We start from the raw sequence: 22,631 nt of genomic DNA, 5'->3' as shown, positions 1-22,631 counted from the left end.
AGCCCTGGGGACACGGGGCACTGTGGGAGCCAGAGCCAGGCACTGACCATCCATCGGGAAGCAGCCTGGCCTCCCTCCCCCACAGAGGGCTCTCCAGGGACACAGGTGCATGGCAGAGAGTCCCAAGGCGGGTTGGGGAGACCCTAGCCCCAGGCCCGCTGCCGCAGGCTCCTGGCCCTGCAAGCTGGCACCTCCAGAGCGGACAGCATGCGTGAGCTGTGGTGTTTAATAACAAATTACTCCGAGCAGGCAGAGAGCGGCTTATCAGCCGAGCATCTCCGGCAAGGCCGATACCATCAGCTGCTGTCAGGCAGCTCTGGGAACTATTAGCTTAATTAGCAGTTCCTGCAGGGTCAGCACAAAATTGCTGGCTGAGTCGGGGCCCAGGAACCAGTTTCGGCTGCCAGAGACAGGCTGGGCGGGCCCTCAGGTGTGGGAGAGGAACCCCAAGGACCCAGAAGGGGCCACAAGACAGCCTGGCACCCCCCACCCGAGGGGCAGCTGCAGGTGCTAAGGAGGCTCTGTGCCCCTTGGGGGCCCATGGTGCCCCACACACCCCCTGCACAGGCAGGCAAGTTGAGGCCCCCACAAAGGGAAGCCCACCCCACCCTCCCCAGCCGGCCAGGGTCACCACACTGCACCGACAGCTTGGCCGATGGGCCAGGAGCCGGGGGTTTCATATCCTGTCTCCAAGTGCTGGCTCCTCAACCACGAACCTGTTTCCCATCTGTAAAGTGGGATCACCAGGGTAAGGGCACACAGCGGGCCCTGGCACGTCATCCCTGCACGTGGGGACGCAGGAGAAACCCAAGGCAGACTCAGTGTCCTTCTCTTCCCACAGAGAGTGGAAGGGTGGGCTCCGGGGAGCAAGGCTGGGTCTCCCTGGACAGGGTCACTGCCCTCCCCCGACTGCCGACTCAGTCCCTGCCCAGCGCAGCACCTAAACTGCTCTGAAGATCAAGGGAGATCACAAACGCGGGACCAGGCAGATCCACGGAGGAGGCAGGCAGAGGAGTGACTGGGGGGGGTCAGGCAGGGCACTGCGGCGGCTCCAGCAGGCACGGGGCTTCTTTCCGGGGGGTTGGTGGAAATGCTTCGAAATTCTAAAGCCGGCTGTGGTGGTGGCTGTGCAAGTGTGTGGATGAAAATCCACCAAACTGCACACCTTAAAAAGATGACTGTTAAGGGAGGTGACCCGTATCTCAACCAATTAGCCAATCGGATAATAAGCCTGGTGCTGGGCAAAGGCTGAGAGTGGCATGGAGGGCAGGGGTGGGGACACACAGGCCCGGGAACCACCAGCCCCTTCTCCCAGCAGGAGCCTGAGGGGCATCTCCGACTCAGCCTGCCTGGCGCCTTTCCGCCACGTTCGGACTGGGACGTGTCCCCGACTCCTGTGTCTCTGGCTCACACCAACCCTTGTCCCCACGCATCTGTGGACCTTAGGGTGGCCTACGTGGAGCACTGGGGGTGCCAGGCTTCCTTTTCCGTGGACAGTCTACAGCCTTTCTGACCGACACCGTCTCCCGGGTTCAGCTTCTGAGGCAGGAAGACCAGGCTGGCAGGAGCTCATTTCTCCGGCCCCACCCAGCTCCTCACGAGGAGGCCAAAGCCCACTGGTGGAGGGGCCCTTCCTCCCTGCCCTAGCCCTGGCTGGGCCCTGTGGTGCTGCCCCTAGGCCAGCCTAGTCCTGCTCCCGGGGGACCTGGAGGCCCATGGCACGGGGTGGCTGCTGGGGAAGGGGCCCCTTCCACTCCCGCCGGGAGCTCGCCGTGGCCAGGCCACTGCCACCGACACTGCAGTGTAATGAGTTGCAGATGTGCTGGTGTAAGAGACTGGAGCAGCCCCGCCCTGCGGAGGAAGCTGGGAACCAAGATCACGTGCAATTGTGGAGCCTGTGCCAAGGCCTGCTGGACCTGGTGGCGGGGCAGGCATGGGGGGGGTGGGCAGAGGGAGAGGCCGTGCCGCTCCTCCTGGGCACACATGGGAGACCACCCAGCAGGAACGTGTGCTGAAGACACCCTCCCTGGCCCCACACACAGCCCAGAACATGCCACACGGAGGCGGCAGTGGGGCCCTGGTGCCTCTGAGTCTTAGCTTCTCATCTGTACCCAGGGACAGCACCTCTCCCAGGTTGTTACTGAGGCATGAGAAATGCTGAAGATGCCAAGCCCCACCTCCCAAAAAGGGAGGGGTGGAGGCAGGGGTGGAGGCAGCCGCCAGATGATCCCCACGGCTCCTGCAAAGACAAGCGGCTCCTAGGGGTCGCTTAGCCAGACGCCTGACCGGAGGCAGCCACAACTGTGCTGAGCGTCTGTGTGCACCTCCCCCATGGCCAATCCTAGCCCAGGACCCCTCCCCAAGACAGGCCTGAGCCTGGCAGCAGGAATGGTGGGGTGGGCCACCAGAGGGTAATGGGAGGGTCCTTCTGGGCTGGCCCTCCCTTCCCCTGGGGCACCTCACCCACCGACAGCTGGCCCCACCGAGACTCTGCTGGGCCCCTCAGGGCTACATCCGGCCTAGAGTTAACAGCCACCAAGAACAGACCTGAAACTCATCCCCGCTGTCCCCGCCCAGTCCCAGGCCTGCTGAGGGACAGCCCAGGACCCCAGAGAAGCCACAGAAGCCACTGAACAGGCAGATCCAGTGCCCCTGCCACCCAGGCCCCAGTGCAGCCCCAGCCTGGTCCACACAGCCACAGCCACAGCCGGTGAGAGGAGGCGGGGGCAGCGGCCTGGTCCACCCCATGAGCAAACCCACACATCAGCCAAGAACACTGAGTCTCACACCAGGACACACCACAAGCGTTACCCACCAAATCCCACCTGGGCCAGGCAAGGTGGGCCCTGCTCCCTGAGCTCACCCGAGACCCAAGGCCACCTTGTCACTCACCCAGGGACGTGCTGCCCCACCATGATGGGCGAGGGCTTTCAGCTCGAGCACCTGCAGGCTGGGGCTGTGACCCTCAACCTCTATCTCCTCATCCGTAAGACAGGGGCCCTCAAGAGAACTCTGGGAGATGGCCCACGAGGGGCTTCCCCAGGCCCAGCGTGCCATCAGCCCTCCAGCAACAGCCGCCTCTGTGGCGACCCCGGAGCCACTGGCTCACCCTGCCCCCTCCTGCCAGCACCAGACCCCACCTTGGGAAACGCTCTCCCCAGAAGCTGTGGGCCTGCCCCGCCCCCCCCCGGCTGGGCAACCTGGACAGGGCACACCCCTCTCCAGCGTCAGCCTCCTCATAGGTAAGAGGGCAGGTATGCAGAAGGGGAGGGACCCACGTGAGGCCTCATCTATGTAACATTCAAAGCCAGGGCCACGAGCTAGGGGCCGAGAGGCCAACCCCAGCCTGGGATGCCAGAGTCCACGCTCCTGGCTCCTCTCCCCCAGCCACCGACACTAGGGACCCAGCTGAGTCCCAGGCAGCCCTAACATCAGCAGGGGTAGGCTAAGCAAAGCGTGGCCCCCAGGGCATCTCCAATCTCCCAGAACACCCCAAGGTTACCGCCCCAGCCCTGCCCGAAAGAGCCCAGCTTAGGGGGTGTGGGGAGCTGGGAGCCACAGAGCACCCAGGGCTGCTCCGCCGTATCCAAACCCCTGCCAGGAATTGGCCCAGAGGGTCTGCAGGGGCCAAGGCCAGAAGGGCAGGTGAGGCCCCACCAGAACCGTGCCCCCAGCCTGTCTGGGCCTCAGTTTCCCACAGATGCAAGCTGCCCTCTGGTGGCTGCTGGGAGCATCCAAACACAGAGCCCACGACAGCCGGACCCCCACACAGAGGCTGCTGTTGACATTGTTCCCAAAGACACCGACCCCAGGCCCTTCCTGGGGTCGGTGTCTGAGGGTCATCTGCCCATCGATGCTGGAGTGGAGGCCATTTAATATGCCAGGGCTTGGAGCCCCCTGAAGCCACCAGCACCCTGGTGCCCACAAAGTGGGCATTTGCTAGACCTCCCTCCCGCCCCAGCACAAGCTCCCACCGCACGGCTTTCGCACCTTGTCCCTGATGCCTGGACCTGACACGTGATGCTGTGGACCTCACCCCACTGAGTGGGAAGTGTTTTCATTCGGCTGGAGATTTGAGGGGAAAGAGATGGGCAACATCACGGTTGTGGAGGAGTCTGGAAACATGGGCTGAAGGAGGGGCAGCTGGCAGAGGAGAAACTCGGCACGGACCCGGTATGCCCACCACGAGACTCTTGGCACAACCCTTTCTCTTCTTCTTTTTTCTGGCTGTATAGTTCTTAGGGGAGGCTTTTCCCAAAAAAATGCTAAACCCGGGGGAGATGGTGACATGTCTGGAGCTGAGGTCAGGATGAGGAGGCCCACGTCACACCTCCGGCCCCGGGATCCCCGTGCTCAGGTCGCACCTCCAGCCCTGGGGTCCCCATGCTCAGGGCAGCCTGGGCCTCCCACAAGGCTGTCCCAAGGACTGGGAGATGCACTGGCCAGCACAGGCAGTGCTCAGGCAGACAGCAGCTGAACCGTGCCAGCTACACCTGGCGCAGCACAGGTGTGGCACAGTGCCCGTCCTGCCCAAAGCTGCCGTTGCCAACCCTGCCCACCTGCACCCCTTGGGGCCTCCCTGGAGGGCAGTGTAGGCCCATCCCAGAAACAGGACAGAAGCAAACTGCCCCACAGACACGCTGCCCTGCAGAGGAGGGGCACGCTGCCCAGCAGCCTGGGCTCGGGGTGCCCCACCAGGCCAATGAGGCCTGGGCCTTAGATGAGAAACCAGAGAGGTATGAAATTAGCTGACTCCCTAAATGGATGCCTTCCCACCTCCCGCTGCTCAGGAAAACGGGGTGGGTGGACAGGGCCCACCGCCAGGCTCCCTGAGGGGACACCTCTGAGGCCCGACAGCCCTGCCACATGCTGGGCTGGGAGGGGAAAGAGTTAGGAGGCCCCCACCCCCTTACCCGTGGCCATGACTTGGGTTACCTCCATCACTAATGACAACAACTCCCAAAAGGTCCCCATGGGGTGAACATGGCATCCAACAGGCACAGGGCACATGGCACAGGGAGAACATGGCACCCAACAGCCCCCGGGGAAGGTGAACTCACTGAACTTGGCGCCCTCGGCTCACTTCCTAGCTTCTGTCTAGGAGAAGGGGCAAGAGAAAGGGGTCCTGTTTTGCAACCATCCACACTCTCCCCAAATTAACAAAGAGCAAGGATTTGCCCAGACCCAGAGCGCAGGTCTCCAAATGGAGCCGAGGTGGCTGCTGACAGCGGGCACATCAGGCTGGGGATAACGCTGTGGGAGTGAGGCTCATGCAGACCCGGGCATGGGGGCACACACAGGCAGGATCCCCATCCAAGCGGGCCCCCCTCCTCTGAGCGCCACCAGCCAAGTGTTCACTCCAGCCAGGAGTGGACCAGGACCACATGAGGGGCCAGCAGAAAGTGGGGCAGGCAGAGCTGTGTACACTCATGGGGGCCTTGCTAAGGCGGCAGCGTGTGTCTGCAGGCGTGAAGGAATCCACGACTTAACTGTCAGCCCCGTGCCCAGCCCATGCCCAGCTCCCAGGAGGAGGCTCTGCTCCCTGGAACACCATCATTTATTCACTCCATGAAACCCATGAAGGCCTGTGCCATGCCAGCACCGTGCTGTGACCACGAGGCAGACTCGGCTCCTGCCTCCTTGAAGCTCACGGTCTGGCGAGGGCTGGGGAAGCCAAACCTTGGACAAGCCGCTGGAAACGGTTTGTGGCATGAACAGAGAAACGCGGGCTGCGGAGTGTCTGCAGGGGCACCCAGCCAGACGGGCCTAAGAGATGCCCCTGCCACCCCAGGGAGAGATGGGACTTGGCGGATGAGCAAGGGTCTTCGAAGGAGGGGCGAGCAGGCAGGGAGGGGGCCCAGGGTCAAGGCTTGGTGGGAGCTACCCCAGGGGCACAGGGGAGCCACCGAGGGCTCTAGGCAGAGGCTGCCATGAGCAGCGGCCAGGCACTGGGCCCTGGACAAGTGCCGCTCACTCCTCTGAGCCCGTCCCCTCCCAACCCGCACAGAAGGCCCAGGGCAGGCAGAGCCAGCAGGCAGTCCAGGGAGAGCACAGAGGCACAGAGGGCAGTGCCAAGCCAGGGGGCAGCTCCAGGCTGGGAGACAGTCAGACTGGGGCTCCTCCCACCAGTGGCAGCCCTGCCAAGCCCAGCAGGAGGGGAGGACCGGAGCCCGGCGGCATCAGAAACCCAGCGAGGCAGAAGCTATGTGCACACCCTGGCCCCCCAGGGCATGAACACACTGCTGTCCCCATTCTACAGACGGGGACCCTGAGGACAGGCACTGAAACCCCTACCTGGGTCAGACCAGAAGGAGGCCCACAGTGCTCAGGCCCTGAGCCCCTGTTCCGGAACATTCTGCCTCCCCCAGTCACACGGGCAGGTGGCAGGCAGTCCTGGAAGCCACAGGCCTGCTCCCAAACACGGAAGCTCAGAGTCCCTCCGATGTTAATCAGAGCCATTAGGTGCTTGTTCGGCAATTAGGAGACACAAATTACAGTATGAAAAAGCTCATTACCAGCAAATGACGGGCGACGGCCACTGACGGTGCGGAAGGCCCTGATGAATCACGCACGTTGGAGGCATTTAGTCTCGGGAGATGCAACACCTCAGTGCCCATGGCCTCATTTGTCACCCGCACCTTCCCACCACCACCATCCCTGTCCCAGCCATCCAGCCAGGAGACAAAGAGAAACCACTGAGTCGGCACCAGGCAGGCAAGGCGGACCCTTGGAAGGGGCCTCCCCGCAGGAGATGCCCAGGGAGCCGGGCACACCGCAGGCCCTCAGTATGGAACACCTCGGGGGCTCAGGGGAGGGCCCGGGAGGAGGCAGGGCGGGTAAGGCTGTGCTTCCCGGGAGGCCTCAGTTTACCCCTCGGTGAAATGACGACATTGAAAAGGATCTCCAGGTTCCCTCCCAGCTCCGAGACCCAGTGTCCAACCGGAAAAGGTTCCACAATCAGTTAGCTGAAGGAATTAGCAAAATGATCACAGCATTAATTGGATGAGTCAGATGGCAGGGCACGTGGGCCAGTCCAGTCTGACAGCGAAGGGCCAGCTCCTGCCCGTCAGATAAGATCCCTGGCAGGGCCGGGGTGAGGCAGCACTCGCCACATCCAGGCTCTGACGTGAGCAGCACACCAGAAGCTCTCCAGGCCTCCTGGGTTACTGAACCCCAGGCCAGGGGAAAAGACGGGAGTCTCCCAGAGTTCTGAGGGCCACCAGAACCCTCGCCCTGCATCGGGCTCAGGGCCCCTGCAGGGAGCCCAGGGCTCTAGCCTCCCCCCAGCAGGCTTCCCCACTACCCACTGGCAGGCCTCGGGGTCCCCAGCTTCGGCCTGCCTGGGGGCAGCCCCGCAATCCAACGAGCCCCAGGAATTGGAAGGGGGCTCTTTATTCCAGGAGATTCTAGCCAGAACTCCTCTCTCCGTGGTCCCAGGTCCTGGATTTACCCCCAACACACGAAGGCCCTGTGGCCACCGTGTCCCTCAGGCAACGCCAGGCCGAGCAGCCAAAGGGCGCCACTTTCAAAACAGCCTCCCGCAGACCAGCGAGCCGCGGGTAACCACGAGTGACCTGCACACAAGTGCGCCGGAAGAGGCGCTGGCACGGCAGGCACTGGCTGCCCACAGTCTCCTGATACCAGTCCTTCAGAAAGGGAAACTGAGGCTGCAGGCAGTGGGACCAGGGGAAGGATGGGCCTCACCTGCAGCCAAAACGGAGCCAGAGCTCAAACCCAGAACTCCGGGCATCGGCAAGCCCGGGCCTGTGCACAGCAGGCTCCCGTGACCAGCGGGGTGGAAACGGAGAAGGAACCAGTGCTTCCTGCTCGCTCTGCCCTGCCGCCTGACAGGCCAGTCCGCAGCCTGTCACCGGCTCAGGCAGTGCAGCCTCCAGGGAAGGCAGACACCTAGCCCAGGGCCCCCACCAAGGCTACTGAGGACAGCTGGCAGCTTCCGGGCCCTGCCCAGGGATCCTGGTCCACCCCAGGCAGGACAGAGCAATCGTGGGGGCCTTAAATAAAGCCCTGGGGCCCCTCAGCGGCCTCGAAAGCATGGTGGCATCTGTGCCGGGTGGGCCCACTGGGCGCACCACACCTCCACCCTCCGGTTACTGCTCCATTCCCTGCCCGGTCCCACATACCCCTAGCCCAGGGATCCCCGCAGCTCCAGAAGCTTCCCTGTTCCTAGGTGGGGCAAGGAAAGGCCTCTGCTGCCAGGGCCCCAACCCCTCACAGGCCAGGCCCACCCAGAGCCACCAGGCTGCCCAGCATGGCAGGACAATCTCGGGAGCAAAGCCCCTGGGGGAGACGGGCTGGGACCAGGGCCCAGAGCCTACCCAGGACCTTCCAGGACAGACAGGCCACATCCTTGCTGGGAGGGGCGGGGTTGGGTGTCACCTCCCCACCCCACCGGGGCCATACGTGGCTCGTCCGGACTCCAGGGCCACGCCTCCCCTGCCCCTCAGCCCGTGTGTGCTATTTATCCAGCAGAGGGAGAGGGGGAGGGAAAACAATACAGGTGGCTGATCCACAGGGGGTGGGTCACACCCCTCCCCGGAGGTCAAGGTAGCCCCTCCAGGCCCTCCCCAGGCGGGTACCCTCACCCTCCAAGCAGGCAAAGCCACAGTGCCCCAGGAATAATGCGATGACTTATGGAATTGATGTTCACACCGAGGTGAGGGTGCGCCCGGTGGAGAGGATGAGGAAGGGTGGGAGGCACAAGGCAGAATGGAGCCTGGGAAACGAGGGGAGGTGGGCCGGGGCACACCTGCAGCCATTAATTAGCTCGTTATTGCCAGATAATTATCTCTGGGGCCTTCAAAGCTTTTGAAGCCCACTTCAGAGCCACCGGCGGCAGCAGCACACCCATCTCACAGCCAACGCCTGAGGACCCCAAAGGCAGGTGGCCCTGGCTCTGCCTCAGCTTCCCCAGCTATTCAGTGGAATGAGTGTTCTTTACATCTCACTCTCCATGCCCTCAGATGTGAGCAGGGGACCCTGGAAGCAGGAAGAACACCTCTGCCTTCCTCAATTTTATAGACAGCGGGTCTGGAAGCTTCCTCCGCCCCTGGCTACACCCTGGCCTTCCTCTCGGCCTCTCCCACATGGCAGCCCCCAGCAACTGTTCCATGAATGCTCCCTGGACCCTGTTGAGCCTTCCAGAACTGGGCATGGGGTAGGAGTGGGGCACAAGGCTTAATGAAAATCCCCTGCCACGTGGGGCTGTTGGCCCCAGGGCTCTGCCTGCCCTTCCCCTGAGCCCAGCAGCAGGCCCTGGGGGCTCCTGGCCCTCTGCCCGCAGCCCTCACCACCCACGTGAGCAAGCAGCACACACATAGGCCAGGCTCAGACCTGCCAACCTTCCCAAAGCCAGCACACCCCATAGAGACCCCAGCCGGGGCCCAGGCCTGCCCTGGAAACTGCTTGTCTCGGGCAGGGTCCAGGGGCTCTGCCCAGTCCTGCAGACGACCAGGGAGGGGCAGGGAGGGGAGGGGAGGGCAGGGCCTAGGGCAGTGCTGCTGTGCTGGAACAGCATCCAAACAGGAGCCTGGAAAGCAGGTCCCAGACCTCTGGGGAAGTCTCTGGAACAAGACCTTGTCAGTTCCTGGGCGGCACCCACAGGGCCAAGTCCAGACACCGCACAAGGCCTCTGGGGACTGCACAGGCCCAGCTACTGACCTCCCCATACAGGCCCTGGAACTCTCCCAGCTCTGGGCCTTTGCATACACTGTTCCCCATATGTTCCCTGTCACCTCCCCCAGGAAGCCCTCCCTCCAGCTCCACCCCACCCAGGCTGAGGGAGGCCTGTTGGCCCTGCGCTGTGGTTCCTGCCTGCCTGCCTGCTGCCGGAGGAAAGTGGCTGGTGGCGGCCGAACAGGCCTGGTGCCCATCTCCTGGCTTGTGAGCCAGAGCCCTCCAGCAACGGCCCAAGGACCATGCAGGCGAACTCGGTGTTTCCGCTCTGTCCTGCACGGGCTCACGCCTGGCTCCGTCCTCGGCAGGTGGCCGGGGCCTGGGAGGCGCACCGGGCAGCAGCCCTCTTGGAAGCGGCCCACGGCCTCCTGTGGAGATGGTGCTGCAGGAGCCAGCCCTCGAGCGATGTTGGGGGACACAGTGGGTACGCCTCTCATCCCATCCCTGACCCATGTCCCCGTGTTCTGTGGGGGCACCCCAGGCCCCAGGGGGACACTGCCCTCCTCCTCCTCCTCCTCTGCTGTGGCTCCTCCCCCTGCCCACGGGGTCCACTGTAAACTGCCCCCATGGTCTCACCCTAGGATCAGACAGTGTGAAGGTTGCCAGGGAAAAACCAATAAACAAACTTATGAAGAAACCGTGATTTACACATAATTTTCTAAGAACACGTAATTTCCCGGGTGCTCTGCCCTGAGGGTGGCCAATTCTGCTTACCTCTGGTGCATGTTTGTGTTCTGGAAGGTTCTGGGTAACATATCTGACTGGTTAAGCAGGGCATTCCCTAGCAAAGACCTCACCTTTCTGCTTGGGACTGCACAAACCACAGCCGAACCCTTGGCCTCAAACCCAGGGCCACGGCTCTCTGAGGGGCTGACTCAGGTCTGGGGGGTCTCCCACCCTCCACCCACGATTCCCCCACTGTGCTCGTGGTGTGGACAGTCCTCGCGGACATACGGACCTCACCAACTCCACGTCCCCCAACCCCCTGCACGGATGAGAAATCTGAGGCCCACAAAGCGCCTGACTTCACGGGCTACAGCAGAGGGGCCGAGGCGCGAATCAGCTCCGTGCAATCCCCTGCCCCTGGCCCTGAACGTCCCCTTTTCCCAGGAGCCTGCAGGGAGCCCAGGCGAGGATGCGGGAGGCTGCAGCCCGCTCAGCAGCGAACTCTGGCCAGGTTTCTGCTCCGGGTTCTGGAGAAGCGCCCTCCACCCGGGGCAGGAACCAAACCTGTCCGACCGCCCTAGACGCCTCAGTGCCGGGCAACTATCTGTTCCATCGAATTTCTCAACCCACTCAGAGCAGGCAATTGCAACAGGCTGCGGAGACACAGATAAGGAGATTCAGGGTGTGGGCTGGGTGGGTTTGGGGGTGGATTTTTTTCTTTTGTTCTGCTTCCGCCCTGGCTATGCCTTCACGCCTCCCCGGCTCTGCTTGGGGGCCTCTGAGCTTCCTGGGGGTGCCCAGCACGGGGCATGGGCACGGGCCTTGGGCCACCTCCGGGGCGGCTGAGGCTGGGAGAAAGGCAGGGTGCGGAGGTGTCGGGAGACACTTTCTATCAGGGCCATCGAGGGTGGTGGCTGAGCAAGGCCTCAGGCAGGGTGAGGCTGGGCGGGTCAAGGGCCCCCACCTGGGAAAACCACCCTTTCCCAACACTTTGAGGGCACAGGTGCCACCAGAAAAGCTTGTCACCTTCCCCTCCATAGCAGGACAATGGTAAGAACACTCGTCCTTCCCCGCAGGTGGCCAAGGATGGCTAATCGAAGAGCCACTAAGCAGGACGGCCACCGCAGTGCTAGCATACGGTAGGTGCTCAGTGCACCGGACCATCTCTCGGTGATAAGACACATTTTTGGGCAAGGCACGGACCTTCTCCAGCCACGGACCTTCCCCAGCCTCCTGTGTCAGCAGGAAGGGCCTCCATCTCTCAGACCGTGCTGCCCTATATACCCGAAGGCCCTGGTGGGCACTGCAGAAGCACAGGCGGCAACTCCTGGCTCCCCAGCCCGGCCGGCATGCAATCCCCAGCCCAAGGCCATCCCAGGTGTGTTCCCGGTGGGAGCTAAACAATGGCTCCCCCTTACCAAAATCCAAGGTAGAAACTCTTCCCCGCTTTTTACCAATGAGCAGAGCAAGGCTGAGGTTGGTGAGGTGACCTACCCAAGGCCCCAGAGCTCCCCCAGGGAGAGTCACCTACGAGAGCCTGACACAGTTCCCCTCCCTCGCAGGGCTGGGGCAAGGAAGCCAGGTGAGGGTGGGGTAGCTTCCCCAGAAGGCCCTACCCTGCTCCACCTGGCAGGGGCAGGAGGGAAGGACATGCCAGCAGGGTCCATGCTTTTCCAGGTCACCAGGGAAAGGAGGCCTGGCCTGAGACAGGCCCGAGCCAGATCCCACAGTGAGGGCGCCGTGGAAGCACCTCCCTGCCACTACTCTGTGGCAGTCTGGGCCCAGCGGCCATCCCGAGGGCACGGAGCTGCCCCCCACTCCCTGAGCTGCCCTCCCCCCAGGGCTTGTCTGACACCTGGGCGCAGACCCTGGCCTCCTCAAAGCCTCTGACCCACTGAGAGGGCACCTGCGGAGCTTTCCAAAAAATGCGGACTCCAGGGCAGGGTGAGCCCAGGGCCCTGGGAGGAATTCTGCACAGCTGCAGGTTGCACAACGGGCCAGGTCCCTACCTGCCTCCAACGTGTGGCAAGGCTGCGTTCCAAGCTGAACACTCCAGTGGAGCAGGCCCAGGACATCCCCCACCCAGCGGGGGTGCACACAGCTCCCCGGCCTCTGGGTCCTCAGCCTGGCTGCAGAGGGCAGCTTTGAAAACCTGTCTGTGGACAGCGGTGCCCCTCCCTGCCGGACTCTACTGCCCCACCCCTCCACCGTAATTCTGGGCCACTGCCTCTCCCTCCCAACCCACCCTGAGAAGTGAAGCCCAGGCAAAGAAAAATTAACCAGAAATAACAACTAGCAGTTTCTGGTGCTGACTGAGCTGCAGGTGAGCTGTCGGCTTCATCTCTGTTCACCCTCCCAGCTTTTCAGAGACCAGCATATCAGGAAACTGAAGCTAGGAAGGAGTCGGGGGACCTGTCCAAGGGTCAGGCTGCTTTTTACTGTTTGCTGTTCAGTTAACAGTGCCTGGCCCGGCTGGGGAGCTCAAAGAGACGCAGAGATACCCATGCCGGGCCCAGGCACACTAGGCACTGCTCATACACCTGGGACCCACAGCACAGCTTCTGACAACTGGGCCTGCGTTTCCCACAGGTGAGGACAAATGCCAGGGGAGAGAGAGGGATGCAGATGCACAAGCACCCACAGCCAAGGTTCTCCCCTAGCACGCCCAGGGGTGGTGCCCACAAGGGGTGAGGCAGAAGAGAGCTGGACACAGGAAAACGCTCAGGGATGCCAGGTTCCTGCCTGCAGAGATGGGGTGGCCCAGCCCCAGCCCCGCCTTGAACCCCAAAAGCCAATGTGGGCAGAGTTGGAGCTGAGCCACCCCATCCCTGCAGGAGATGGGATGAATACGCCTCCTGGGGTCATGGTCCTGACCACTTCTAGACCAGAGGCCCTGCTCATGCAGTCTCCTGGAGCCCCTCTGCTCCAGACACCCCAGAACTCCAGGACAGGCTCCCTGACTCCCAACCACAGCTTCCCAGTGGCCTCTCAGCCCCTCCATCCCTCAGCCAGCTCCACTCGCTCTTAGGGGACTGGGAGTGCACAGGCCTATGGGAAGGGGAGAGGCGAATCCAGGCCGAGGACCATTGCAGCCTGGGAAGCCTGGAGGGCCCAAGACAGCAGAGGCAGGTTTGGCCCAGATCTGAGACTTCGAGCAACAACAGGGCCTCTGAAGATTTCAGTCTTACAGCGAAGGCCAGTGCACAACAGATGCCAGCAGAGCTGCAGGAGGAAACCTTGGAAAGCCCGGCCCAGGCCATCTCCACCAGCGGGGCTCACCCTGCAGCACAACAGAATCACGAGGGGGCCCTGGTGCCCAGGCACCACCCCCACGGCTGCCAATGTGATTGGTCTGGGGTGTGGCCTGGGTACCAGGAACCTTAAAAGCTCCTCATCTTCAAAAGTTCCTGATGGGCAGCCCAGGTGAGACTCATTGAGCCATGGCAGCGTGAGGCTGGCTCCAACCCAGGTGAGTTCATTCATTCCACCACCACACACGCACCAACCACCTCCTCATGCCAACATTGTCCAAGGAGGGGGACCCAGAAGAGCCAGCAGTATGGGCAGAAAATTCTGAAGAAGTCACAGTGAAAACACACGCAGCTGCGGTACTAAGCTCCTGGTAGAAGGGTGACATTAGATTAGCCGCAGAGACCGCAGGCCAGGATGGGAGCACTCGGCACGCAGCAGTGCCCCACAGCCCTCCTTGCAGACATCACCAATCTACCAACCCACCTTCCCTGCTGGGCCCCAGGCACCCCATCCGATCCGTCAGAAGAGACACACAGGCTGGAATGCACCTCTAGGCTTTCCCAGGCATGGACCCAAGTGTTATTTTACGGTGGCAACAGTGAAGTCTAGGCTCTGTCTTTGCCTCTGCCCCCTTTCCCCAGGAGCTTGTGGCCCCCTCCATCCCCAGTGAACAGCCACCAGGCACCCTTAGCCGAGCTCTCATCCACCCACAGCCCCATCCCCACCAGCCTTGGGGACACATTCCCCGAATGCAGCCAGGCTGTCCAAGCTCATCGCCAGCAGGGCTAGTGGATGAGTATGGCTGCTGGAGTCCCACCAGATTCTCAGCCTGAGGTCAGGTACACACCCCACAGGCACGGCCCCAACAGGGCATCCCGGGCCTGGAGGCCAACCAGGCCCATGGGCAGCATGAGGAGACAGCAGTTCCCTCTCCTGCCTGCCAGGGCCTGGCACCCCGACATCGAGGGCACCTCTGCCCTGCCACCCTGGAGAAAGCGGGAGGAGGCAGAAAAGCTGCCAGCGTCCTCCCCCGTAGCTGTGGGGAGAAGCGGTGTTGGATGTACAGGGGCTCGTGGACTCGTGGGGCCCTGGAAGCTGCTGGGGCACCACTGGGCAATGAACACACCTTTGAAAGTAAGTGAGGGTTTGCTCAAAGTGAAGGATGCCTGTGGCCAGGCCACATGAAGGGACACCGGCCTAATGTGCACATACATGCGGTGTACATGCATGGGGCCGTGCACACACATGCACACATGTGCACTCACAGCCCAGACCACCTGCATTCCCGCTCTCCAGTACGCTGGCCCGAGGCCTCCTACAACCATGGGCCATCAGAGATCCCACCTCTGGGCACCAGGGATACCCCTGAGAAGGACTCCAGGAAATCCACTGAAGAAAACAAGCCCACCTCCTCCACAGCCGGGAGAGCTCAGTTTGCTGTTTGCTCTTGCTTCAAAAGTAAAAGTTGGGATCCTTCCTCAAGCCCCAGAACCTCCCAGTTATGGGCCTGCCCCTCCCAGCCACGCCAGCAGCCCCAGCCCCTCCTCCCCCTTCCAGAAGGGGAACCTGTAGCTGGGGCGGCTCATCCCCACAGCCTGCACCCCCAGAGGCCAGCCCAGAGAGCACAGGTGGTGGGAGGGTGTCGACAAACGTCACAGCCCCCAGCTGGCTTTCCATGTGGGCACCAGAAGGCAGGGCCAAGCGTCCCCAAGGAGAGAAGAGCAGGCTGAGGACGTACTTCCTCACACCAAGGAAGCAGGAGAGAACTCCCATGTCTCCAGGGCTCCTGACTCCCTGCCAGAGAGAGACCCAAGAGCCCTGGATGTCCCCAAAGGGAGACTGCTCCAACCTCAAGCGAGACCCAACACGGCCCAGACAGGCACGGGAGCCGTTGGCTGTGGAGCCCGCCCCGTGCTGGCCCCCACACTGCCCGAGCCAGACAGTCGCAGGCAAGCCCTGACCTTGTTTCCCTGGGGCGGCCGACCCCGTGTCAAGCCAGCACCCCGGGAGCTGCAGGGCTCAGCCAGGGTGCACCTTCAGCCCCACCAAAGGAAAACAGAGCCAGCAGGAGGCCGGGTGGTCCGGACAGACGCTGATTCCCACACAGTCTGCACACTGCCGGGTGACCACTGCTGCCCACTGCTGGGCACGGGCGAGGTAGGGAGGGCAGGACAGCCCCACCAGGCCCTGTGCTGCCCACCTGGGGCCTAGAGCAGGGCCCCTGCTCAGCAGCAGGGAAGGACTACGGCCCCTCAGACTTCCTCATGCCCCGGACTCATCCAGGGTCCCCGAGGCAGCCCTTTCCCGTACTCACCCTTCAGACACCTGAGGGGATGGCCAGACACCACCTCCCTGCTCCCCTCCCCTCACCCCCCACGCACCTCCTCAGGGTTTTCCAGGCACCCCGGGAGGCACAGAGTCAGTCTGCCCCTTTCCTCATCTCACCAGGCACCATCAAACCCACAGGGGCTCCTGGGCCGCGCTGTCATTCTCATCCCATGCCCAGAACCCTCCCCTTGCTACACCCCAGCCCGACTCCGCCTTCGACAGCTTCTGACTCCCGCAGCCTGTGCAGCCTCGCTCCCTCCCCGGGCTGCCCAGAGGGCCCTCTGGCTCCAGCACCATGACCCATGCAGACAAACTCGGTAGGACTCTCAACCTCAGCCCCCAGACCCTTCTGGTCCCAACACACACATGCCACATGCACACACACGTGCACACAGAACAGGGCACCCACCTGACCCAACACACACTGGCACACCCCACGCCCCACCAGAGCCGCAGCTGCTGCTCGGCCTCCATAAATCTCTCCAAGGCCCCGCACGCCCCCTCTGATCAACCCAACTCCATGTCATTCACCTCGCGTTCTGATGGTTAAAAACGCGTTCACAGCAGCGGATTGGTTATTACATCTCGGCCTTAATTAAAGAGGGCCGCAGAACGGCATTTTAACCAGCAATGTCATTTTCTAATTGACGCAGCTCCATTATCAAGAAAAATACTCAAACCGGCCTGAAACGGAGCCGGCCCCCCTCCTCCACCCTCCCGGAGGAGCAGGGATGGTTCAGCTTCAATTTTTAATCTGCTGATGAAATATTCACAGGCCAGGGAAGGGATTGTGTTTCCTGAGGTGAAGAATCCCTGCCCTGTTGGGGCTCCCCACATGGGAAGACGCAGAGTTTGGGGTACCGGGGTCAGGGCCATCTGGAGGAACACAGCAATGCAGGCGGGGGCTGGAGACCAGCCTGCCTCACAACCAGCCTGCCGGGCCCGGGACCACCACTTTGCCCTCCCCTCTGCCCGCTGCTGGCACAGGGCCCCTCGCGAGTGACCCTCCCAACTGCTCCTTCTCTGAGGAGGACGCTGCAGCCCAGAGGGCCAGGCACTGGCCCAAGGCCTCCCGAGATTTCCCACCGGGCCTCCTAGCCCCAGACCTGCCACCTCTTCAGACTCTGCCGGCCCCAAGCCTGGCCTGTGCAGGAGAAGGGGCCCCAACGTTCTGATTTCCTAAGCAAAGCATTCAGAGGGCTCAGCCCCCTGAGGCCAGCGTTTCCTCACAATGGGGTGTTTGTACCTCGAGGCCACATGCACTTCCCATGAAGTCTGAGGCTGGTGCTCCATGTTATAGGAAGGGACACTTAGGCAGGTGAGGGACGCTTGGTCCCCCCTCGCTGAGTCACAGGGCCTCCTGTGGGTGCAGGACAGGTGGCCTCCATGCCATCACACGGCCGAGGTACTGATGTTGGCCCTGGGTACAGATGAGGACAAGGCGGCAGGGGAGGCACCACCCAGGCCAGGCTGGACCCCAGGCTCAGCCGCTCAGCCCCTCGAATGCATCTCCTTGTGCAGTGGGGACAGGCGGGGAGGAGAGCGGAGCCACTGGCCCAACCCCCACCCCCACCCACCTCGGCAGAAGGCATGAAAATGCCCCAGATGGAGCTGCTTCTGGGGCGAGGCTGGCTTCTCCGTGGGGAAGGGTAGGGTGGAATTGGGCCAGGGAGGCCCCATTGGGCGGTGCCTCAGGCTCCCCATGTGGGTGAGCACAGCCAGGGCACAGCACAGGGGCCCACACAGTCCTCATGTAGCATCGTCTGGGGCCTGCTGTGCCCAAAGGAAGATACTAGCCGGAAACCACAGGCCTCCGAATGGAGCTGACCGCCCACGGGCAGCCCCTGGGGACCCCAGCCACCAACACACCACCCATGTGGCTACCACGCAGCATGTCCAGCTCTGAGCCACCACCCAGGGGGTGAGGACAACCATCCCCCCTTACAGAAAAGGAAACTGAGGCTTGGAGGGGCAAAGGGCCTTCCAAGGCTGCAGCTGGCGAGGCGGGGGCCAGAGAGTGATGCCAGCACTGTGTTCAGGCCACTCTGCAGCCCCAGCGCCACCGGCTCTCTGGGGCCAGTTCCTCCCTCCCCCGGTGGTTTCCATACATCCTGCCCTGGGAGCCTGACACTGACCAGCTGCCCACTCAGCCCCAGACAGGCTGTTTAATCAAAGCGTGCGATCGGCATGACATCTCCTGGTATCTCTGGGCAGCTGCACCCCCACCTTCCACCCCCCCCCCCCCAACACACACACAGCCATCTGGCGGGTCTGCTCTTCCTGACCATAGGCCAGCAAGTGCTCTGGAAAGAGGCATGAATCAGGGGTCCTGGGCTTGGGGAAGGGGTCCCAGCAGTGCCTGGGGACCTCCAGACACCAGCTGCAGCCAGGAGCTGACCCAAACAGGAGGAGAAGAAGGTGTCACAGGCAGGACGAGATCGTGCAAACTGTCCACACACTCCTACCACAGGAGAGCCTGCGGCACCCGCCCGCCCACCCGAGCCAGCCCAGCTCTGCCCCTCCTCCAAGGAGCCTTCCTGGGTGGACACCGCCAGGCCGGCCCAGCCCTGGGGAATCCTGTGCACAGCCCTGTGCCTCCAGGGAGACAGGCATTCGATGGAACTAAAGTCCCCTAAACCTCATGAGACAAGTCAGCAGGCACACAGGTAACCTCGCCCAACGCGGGGTCTCCCGATGTCACCCACGCATGGGGTCCCTGTCCATGCACACTCCTGCCTGCCACGAGCTTCAGGGCTGAGCCACCCCCGCAGCACCACTGCCAGGTGTGGCAGCTGAAGACCCCAGCCCACCTGAGCCAGGCTCTTCTCTTCCCCCACCCACCAGCCCGTCCCTCTCCTCCCTCCTGCTCCCTGAGGAGAGGCCTTCCCTCCCTGCCACCAAGCTCGGCCACGCCCTCCACCAGGCCAAGACGCTCCTGCCCAACAGGGCCACCAACGACACCCAGCTGTCCAGGTGCAGAGCAGGGGTCAGCGGGGCTCCCTGTGTGCCCAGCATGAGGAAGTGGGAGCTCAGGGCCAGGCTGGGGCAGGGAGTTGGGGTCTGCAGGCCCAGCCAGACCCCTCTTCTACAAGACCCTCTGTGCAGGCCCCCATGAGGCAGGGCAGTGTTCGGGACCCCTCCTGGCCGTCGGTGAGTTCAGGGACAGCACAGGTCCCCTCCTGGGAAGCGGCATACCCACCACGCATCACCAGCCTTCTCAGCGGGGACCAGCCCTTCACTGCAAGTGACAGAACTGGGTCTCGGATATGCCAGCCCCTCCCGAGTCTCAAGGCCCAGCTGACGCAATGCCATGGTTGGCACCCAGGTGGTACAGAGCTGGTGTCCAAAGTAAGGTCCTGCCAAGGTCTGGGGGTCCTGGGTGTTTCAAAGCCACACACCCAAATTCGGCTCTACCTCAGGGACTGCAACCCCAGGGCCAGTTTCACCCACCTCGACGTCCAGCGTCCAGGGGAGGCACATGAAGTCTTCTGACCACCGGATCCTGCATTGGGCCTGAGGCAGCACACGGCGGACACGTGATGCCTTTGACAGCGGGTGGATGGGCAGGTGCCATGCAGCCTAGGACCCCGAGGACAGGACGTACGTAGGCCGGGAAGCACTGGGCAGGAGCCAGCCCTCCATCGCAGTCCCACAGCAGGGTGGCTGTTCGAGCCTGGATGAACTCAGCCAAGACTCAACCCACGTGTCGGCCACCTGCGTCCCCCAGGATCAGATCAACATTCTGCCCGTGACTGGCCTCCATCTGCAGCAGGGGACAAGCAGCCACATGGGCCCTGGGGGACCTTGGGACAAAACTGGGCTGCAGGGACCCTCCCAGCCAGCCTGAGCTCAGGAGAGCTGCACCTGGCTCTCGCTGCCCTGCATCCTGAAGACCATTGCATCACGATGCCCGCTGCACCAGCAAATGCTGCTCTGTCCTCCCTCTCAAAACCCTGGCTGGCCCTGCCGCCAAAATGTTCCAAGCTCCAACCACAGACCCTGGGGTTTCGCCTCCTGGGAGGCTTCCAGATCTCCCCCAGAGCTCTGGCATTCAATGCACACTGCCTGTAACCTGCGAGGGGTCCTGCATGACTTCAATCGCAACTGCCGCGCCTGGCACCCTCAATTCCCCTCGGTGCCTCATGTCCCTAGAAACGGCACCACTGTGCAGGCCCAACCCACATGGTCACCCCAAGCCCCCGCTCCAGGCCTTTTGGCCATGGCTCTAACTGCAACCAGACCCACCGGCTCCTCCATCCCCACAGCCATGGCCATGGCCGCCTCTGCTTCCGCCTCCTAAGTGGCCACGGACTCCCCTCCTGCCCCTGGGGTCCGTCCTCACCGGCATCCAGGACGCTCACTCAGCACTCACGGCCTCTGAAGGATGCTCACTACTGTCAGGACAGGCCCAGCACCTCTGGCCATGTCCTGCCTGGCTCTGTCACCCACCAGCCCCCTCCTGGCCACCAGACCTCAACGTCCAGCTCTGAACTGACCGTCCCACCCCCTGCCAGTGAGCCCCACGCCAGGGCCTTTGCACACACTGTTCCCCTGGCCTGAGAGGTCTTCCTCCACCTCCCCACCGGCTGCTCCTTCCCATGCACAAGCCCACCCACAGCATCCCCCGGGGCCTTCCCTAACCACGCTGGCCAGTGACCCTCCGCATACCTGGAACCTGCCCATCAGCGCAGGCCCCTGGCCGTCCTCCCCCAGCCCTGTGCTCCTCCGGAGAGGAGTGTGGGGTCACAGCAGGGGCTGGCTGTGACCGCCCAGGCCCCCCTCCTGCTCGGCAGAAGCCCGGACACTGCGGCCCCCATCAGGGTGGACGGCACGGTGTCTGCCTCCCAGGCAGATGGAGGAGCTGGGCTGGGCTCGGGGCGCAGAGACAAAGGCAGGCTGACCACGAGCACCCGCAATTAATCTCGGTCAACACCGCGGCAGGGCGCGTCATCCGCCCAGCAATTTACATTTTTATTAAATTACACAGGAAAATTAGAAACATTATTACTTCCCTCGGCCCTTTAACCCTTTCTCTACCTGCTCGCCTTACGGCTGCCCCATCCTGCCCACAGATGACCGTGAGGTCCCCACCCCAACCCCACCTGTCTGCCACCCCCATAGTGATGGCAAGGCCTCCATCCCACCCTCACCTGTCACCTCCACAGTGACAGAGAGGCCACCACCCCACTCCCACCCGCCTGTCACCTCCACAGTGATGGAAAGGCCACCACCCTACTCCCACCTGCCTGCCACCTCCACAGTGACAGCTGGGCCCTCCCCGCAAGGGCCAGGTCCAGGATGTGGTGCCTGGAGGCAGTGCCTCTCAAGCTGCCCCCCACCAGCCTTGCCCTCCCCCTCCATAAGATGGGAGCAGTGAAGCGCTGGTGGGGTCCCAGCCAGTCCCACCTATGACTCCTCCAACCCACACTGTCCCGACTCGGGCTCCTCAAGCCCCTGGGCCTCCAGAAGGACCCTCCCTCAAAGGCAGCTCCTTGTCCCAACCTGGGCTTCAGACTCCAGCAGCTCACAAGTGCAAGCAGAGAGTGGGGTGAAGGTGCATCACATCCCCAAAATGGGGGCTCCACCCTTGGGGGCATCCACCCACGGCACCCAGACGCGTGCTTCTTTACCCCGCTAATGTGAAGCTGGGCAGTGCCAGGATCTGGGGCAGGTCCTGCAGTCCCTGGGCACCCCTAGTCCCCAGAGCCCAGATCCTGGTCAAGAAGATTAACGAGAGCCCCCAACACGCCCAGGAACGGCCAGCCACTGGCAGGACCTGCCGAGTGCTCAGAAGGAACAAGCAGAACCGGCTGCAGGGACCAGTGGGGGTGAGGTCACAGCAGCCAGGGTTCTGGGAAGGCCCCTGGATGAGCCGACAGCCGAGGGAGACCTGAAGGGACAACGGCAGAAGGGTATTTGGGGGAGAGGACAGCAAGTGCAAAGCTGTGACGCTTGAAGACATCACATCAGTCGGCACAGCTGGTCCCCAGCAAGCTGCGGGAGGGCAGAGAGGGCAGGACAAGGATGAACGCCAGGTCCCGGGCTGGGACTCCATCCCTAGGACCACAGCGGAACAAAAGGAACTAAAGAGGAGGGCGGCATGGTCCTGATCAGGTGCTTAGAATGGGCCAGCAGAGGTAGAGCCGAGGGACCCTGTATGGCCCCCAATACCACATCTCTCTGGGCTGTTGGCCATACCCCCCTGGACCCCAACCCCCAAAAGTGGCCTAGGCTGCTGCCCCGACTCTCAACTGTCCCTATATGGACACCACAGGACGCACATGTATCAGCAAACACGGGTATAGGAGAGGACCTTCTGAATGGGGAAATCAAGGAGGGCTTCCTGGAGGAGGGGACATCTGGACACAGCAGCAGCCACAGTCCCACCCGGGGGCACCCATTCCATGTTCATCTGTGCCGGGAACTGACACGTATTTAGTCATGAATGAACCGGGCCAAAGAGTCAAGACTTTGATTATTTTCACCTTCCCCGTCATGCATTTTGCACTGACAGTGGCAGGGCTGGGGCTGGGGAGATGTAGCAGCAATTAATTTCAACTTCAATTGCTCTCTCCTGCCTTGGCTCTTTTTCGGTTCCAGGTTTCACAAGTTCCTATGGAGGATGGAGGCAGGCAGCTGGTGGGACAGCCTGCCGGGGCTGCCAGCAGCTCCTAGATGAACACCTAGTGGGT

The 22,631-nt window shown here is 62.6% G+C and overlaps 1 protein-coding gene across 2 annotated transcripts in view; it reads right to left on the bottom strand.

Moving 5' to 3' along the window:
- RXRA (retinoid X receptor alpha) overlaps positions 1-22,631 on the bottom strand; it is a 115,826-nt gene that overhangs the window by 74,065 nt on the left and 19,130 nt on the right. Inside the window, exon 1 of one of the 2 annotated variants that reach the window (XM_030818142.1) lies at positions 17,186-17,200. The exons of the other annotated variant lie outside the window; for it this stretch is intronic. Coding sequence (XP_030674002.1) covers positions 17,186-17,198 — 13 coding nt within the window. The 5' untranslated portion in view covers positions 17,199-17,200. Of the gene's footprint in view, positions 1-17,185; positions 17,201-22,631 lie in introns of those variants that run through there. 2 annotated transcript variants of the gene reach the window in all.

This window comes from Nomascus leucogenys, chromosome 8 (assembly GCF_006542625.1).
Source record: "Nomascus leucogenys isolate Asia chromosome 8, Asia_NLE_v1, whole genome shotgun sequence".
In the NCBI taxonomy this organism is placed as follows: Eukaryota; Metazoa; Chordata; class Mammalia; order Primates; family Hylobatidae; genus Nomascus; species Nomascus leucogenys.
This window is presented reverse-complemented; position numbering and strand designations above follow the sequence as displayed.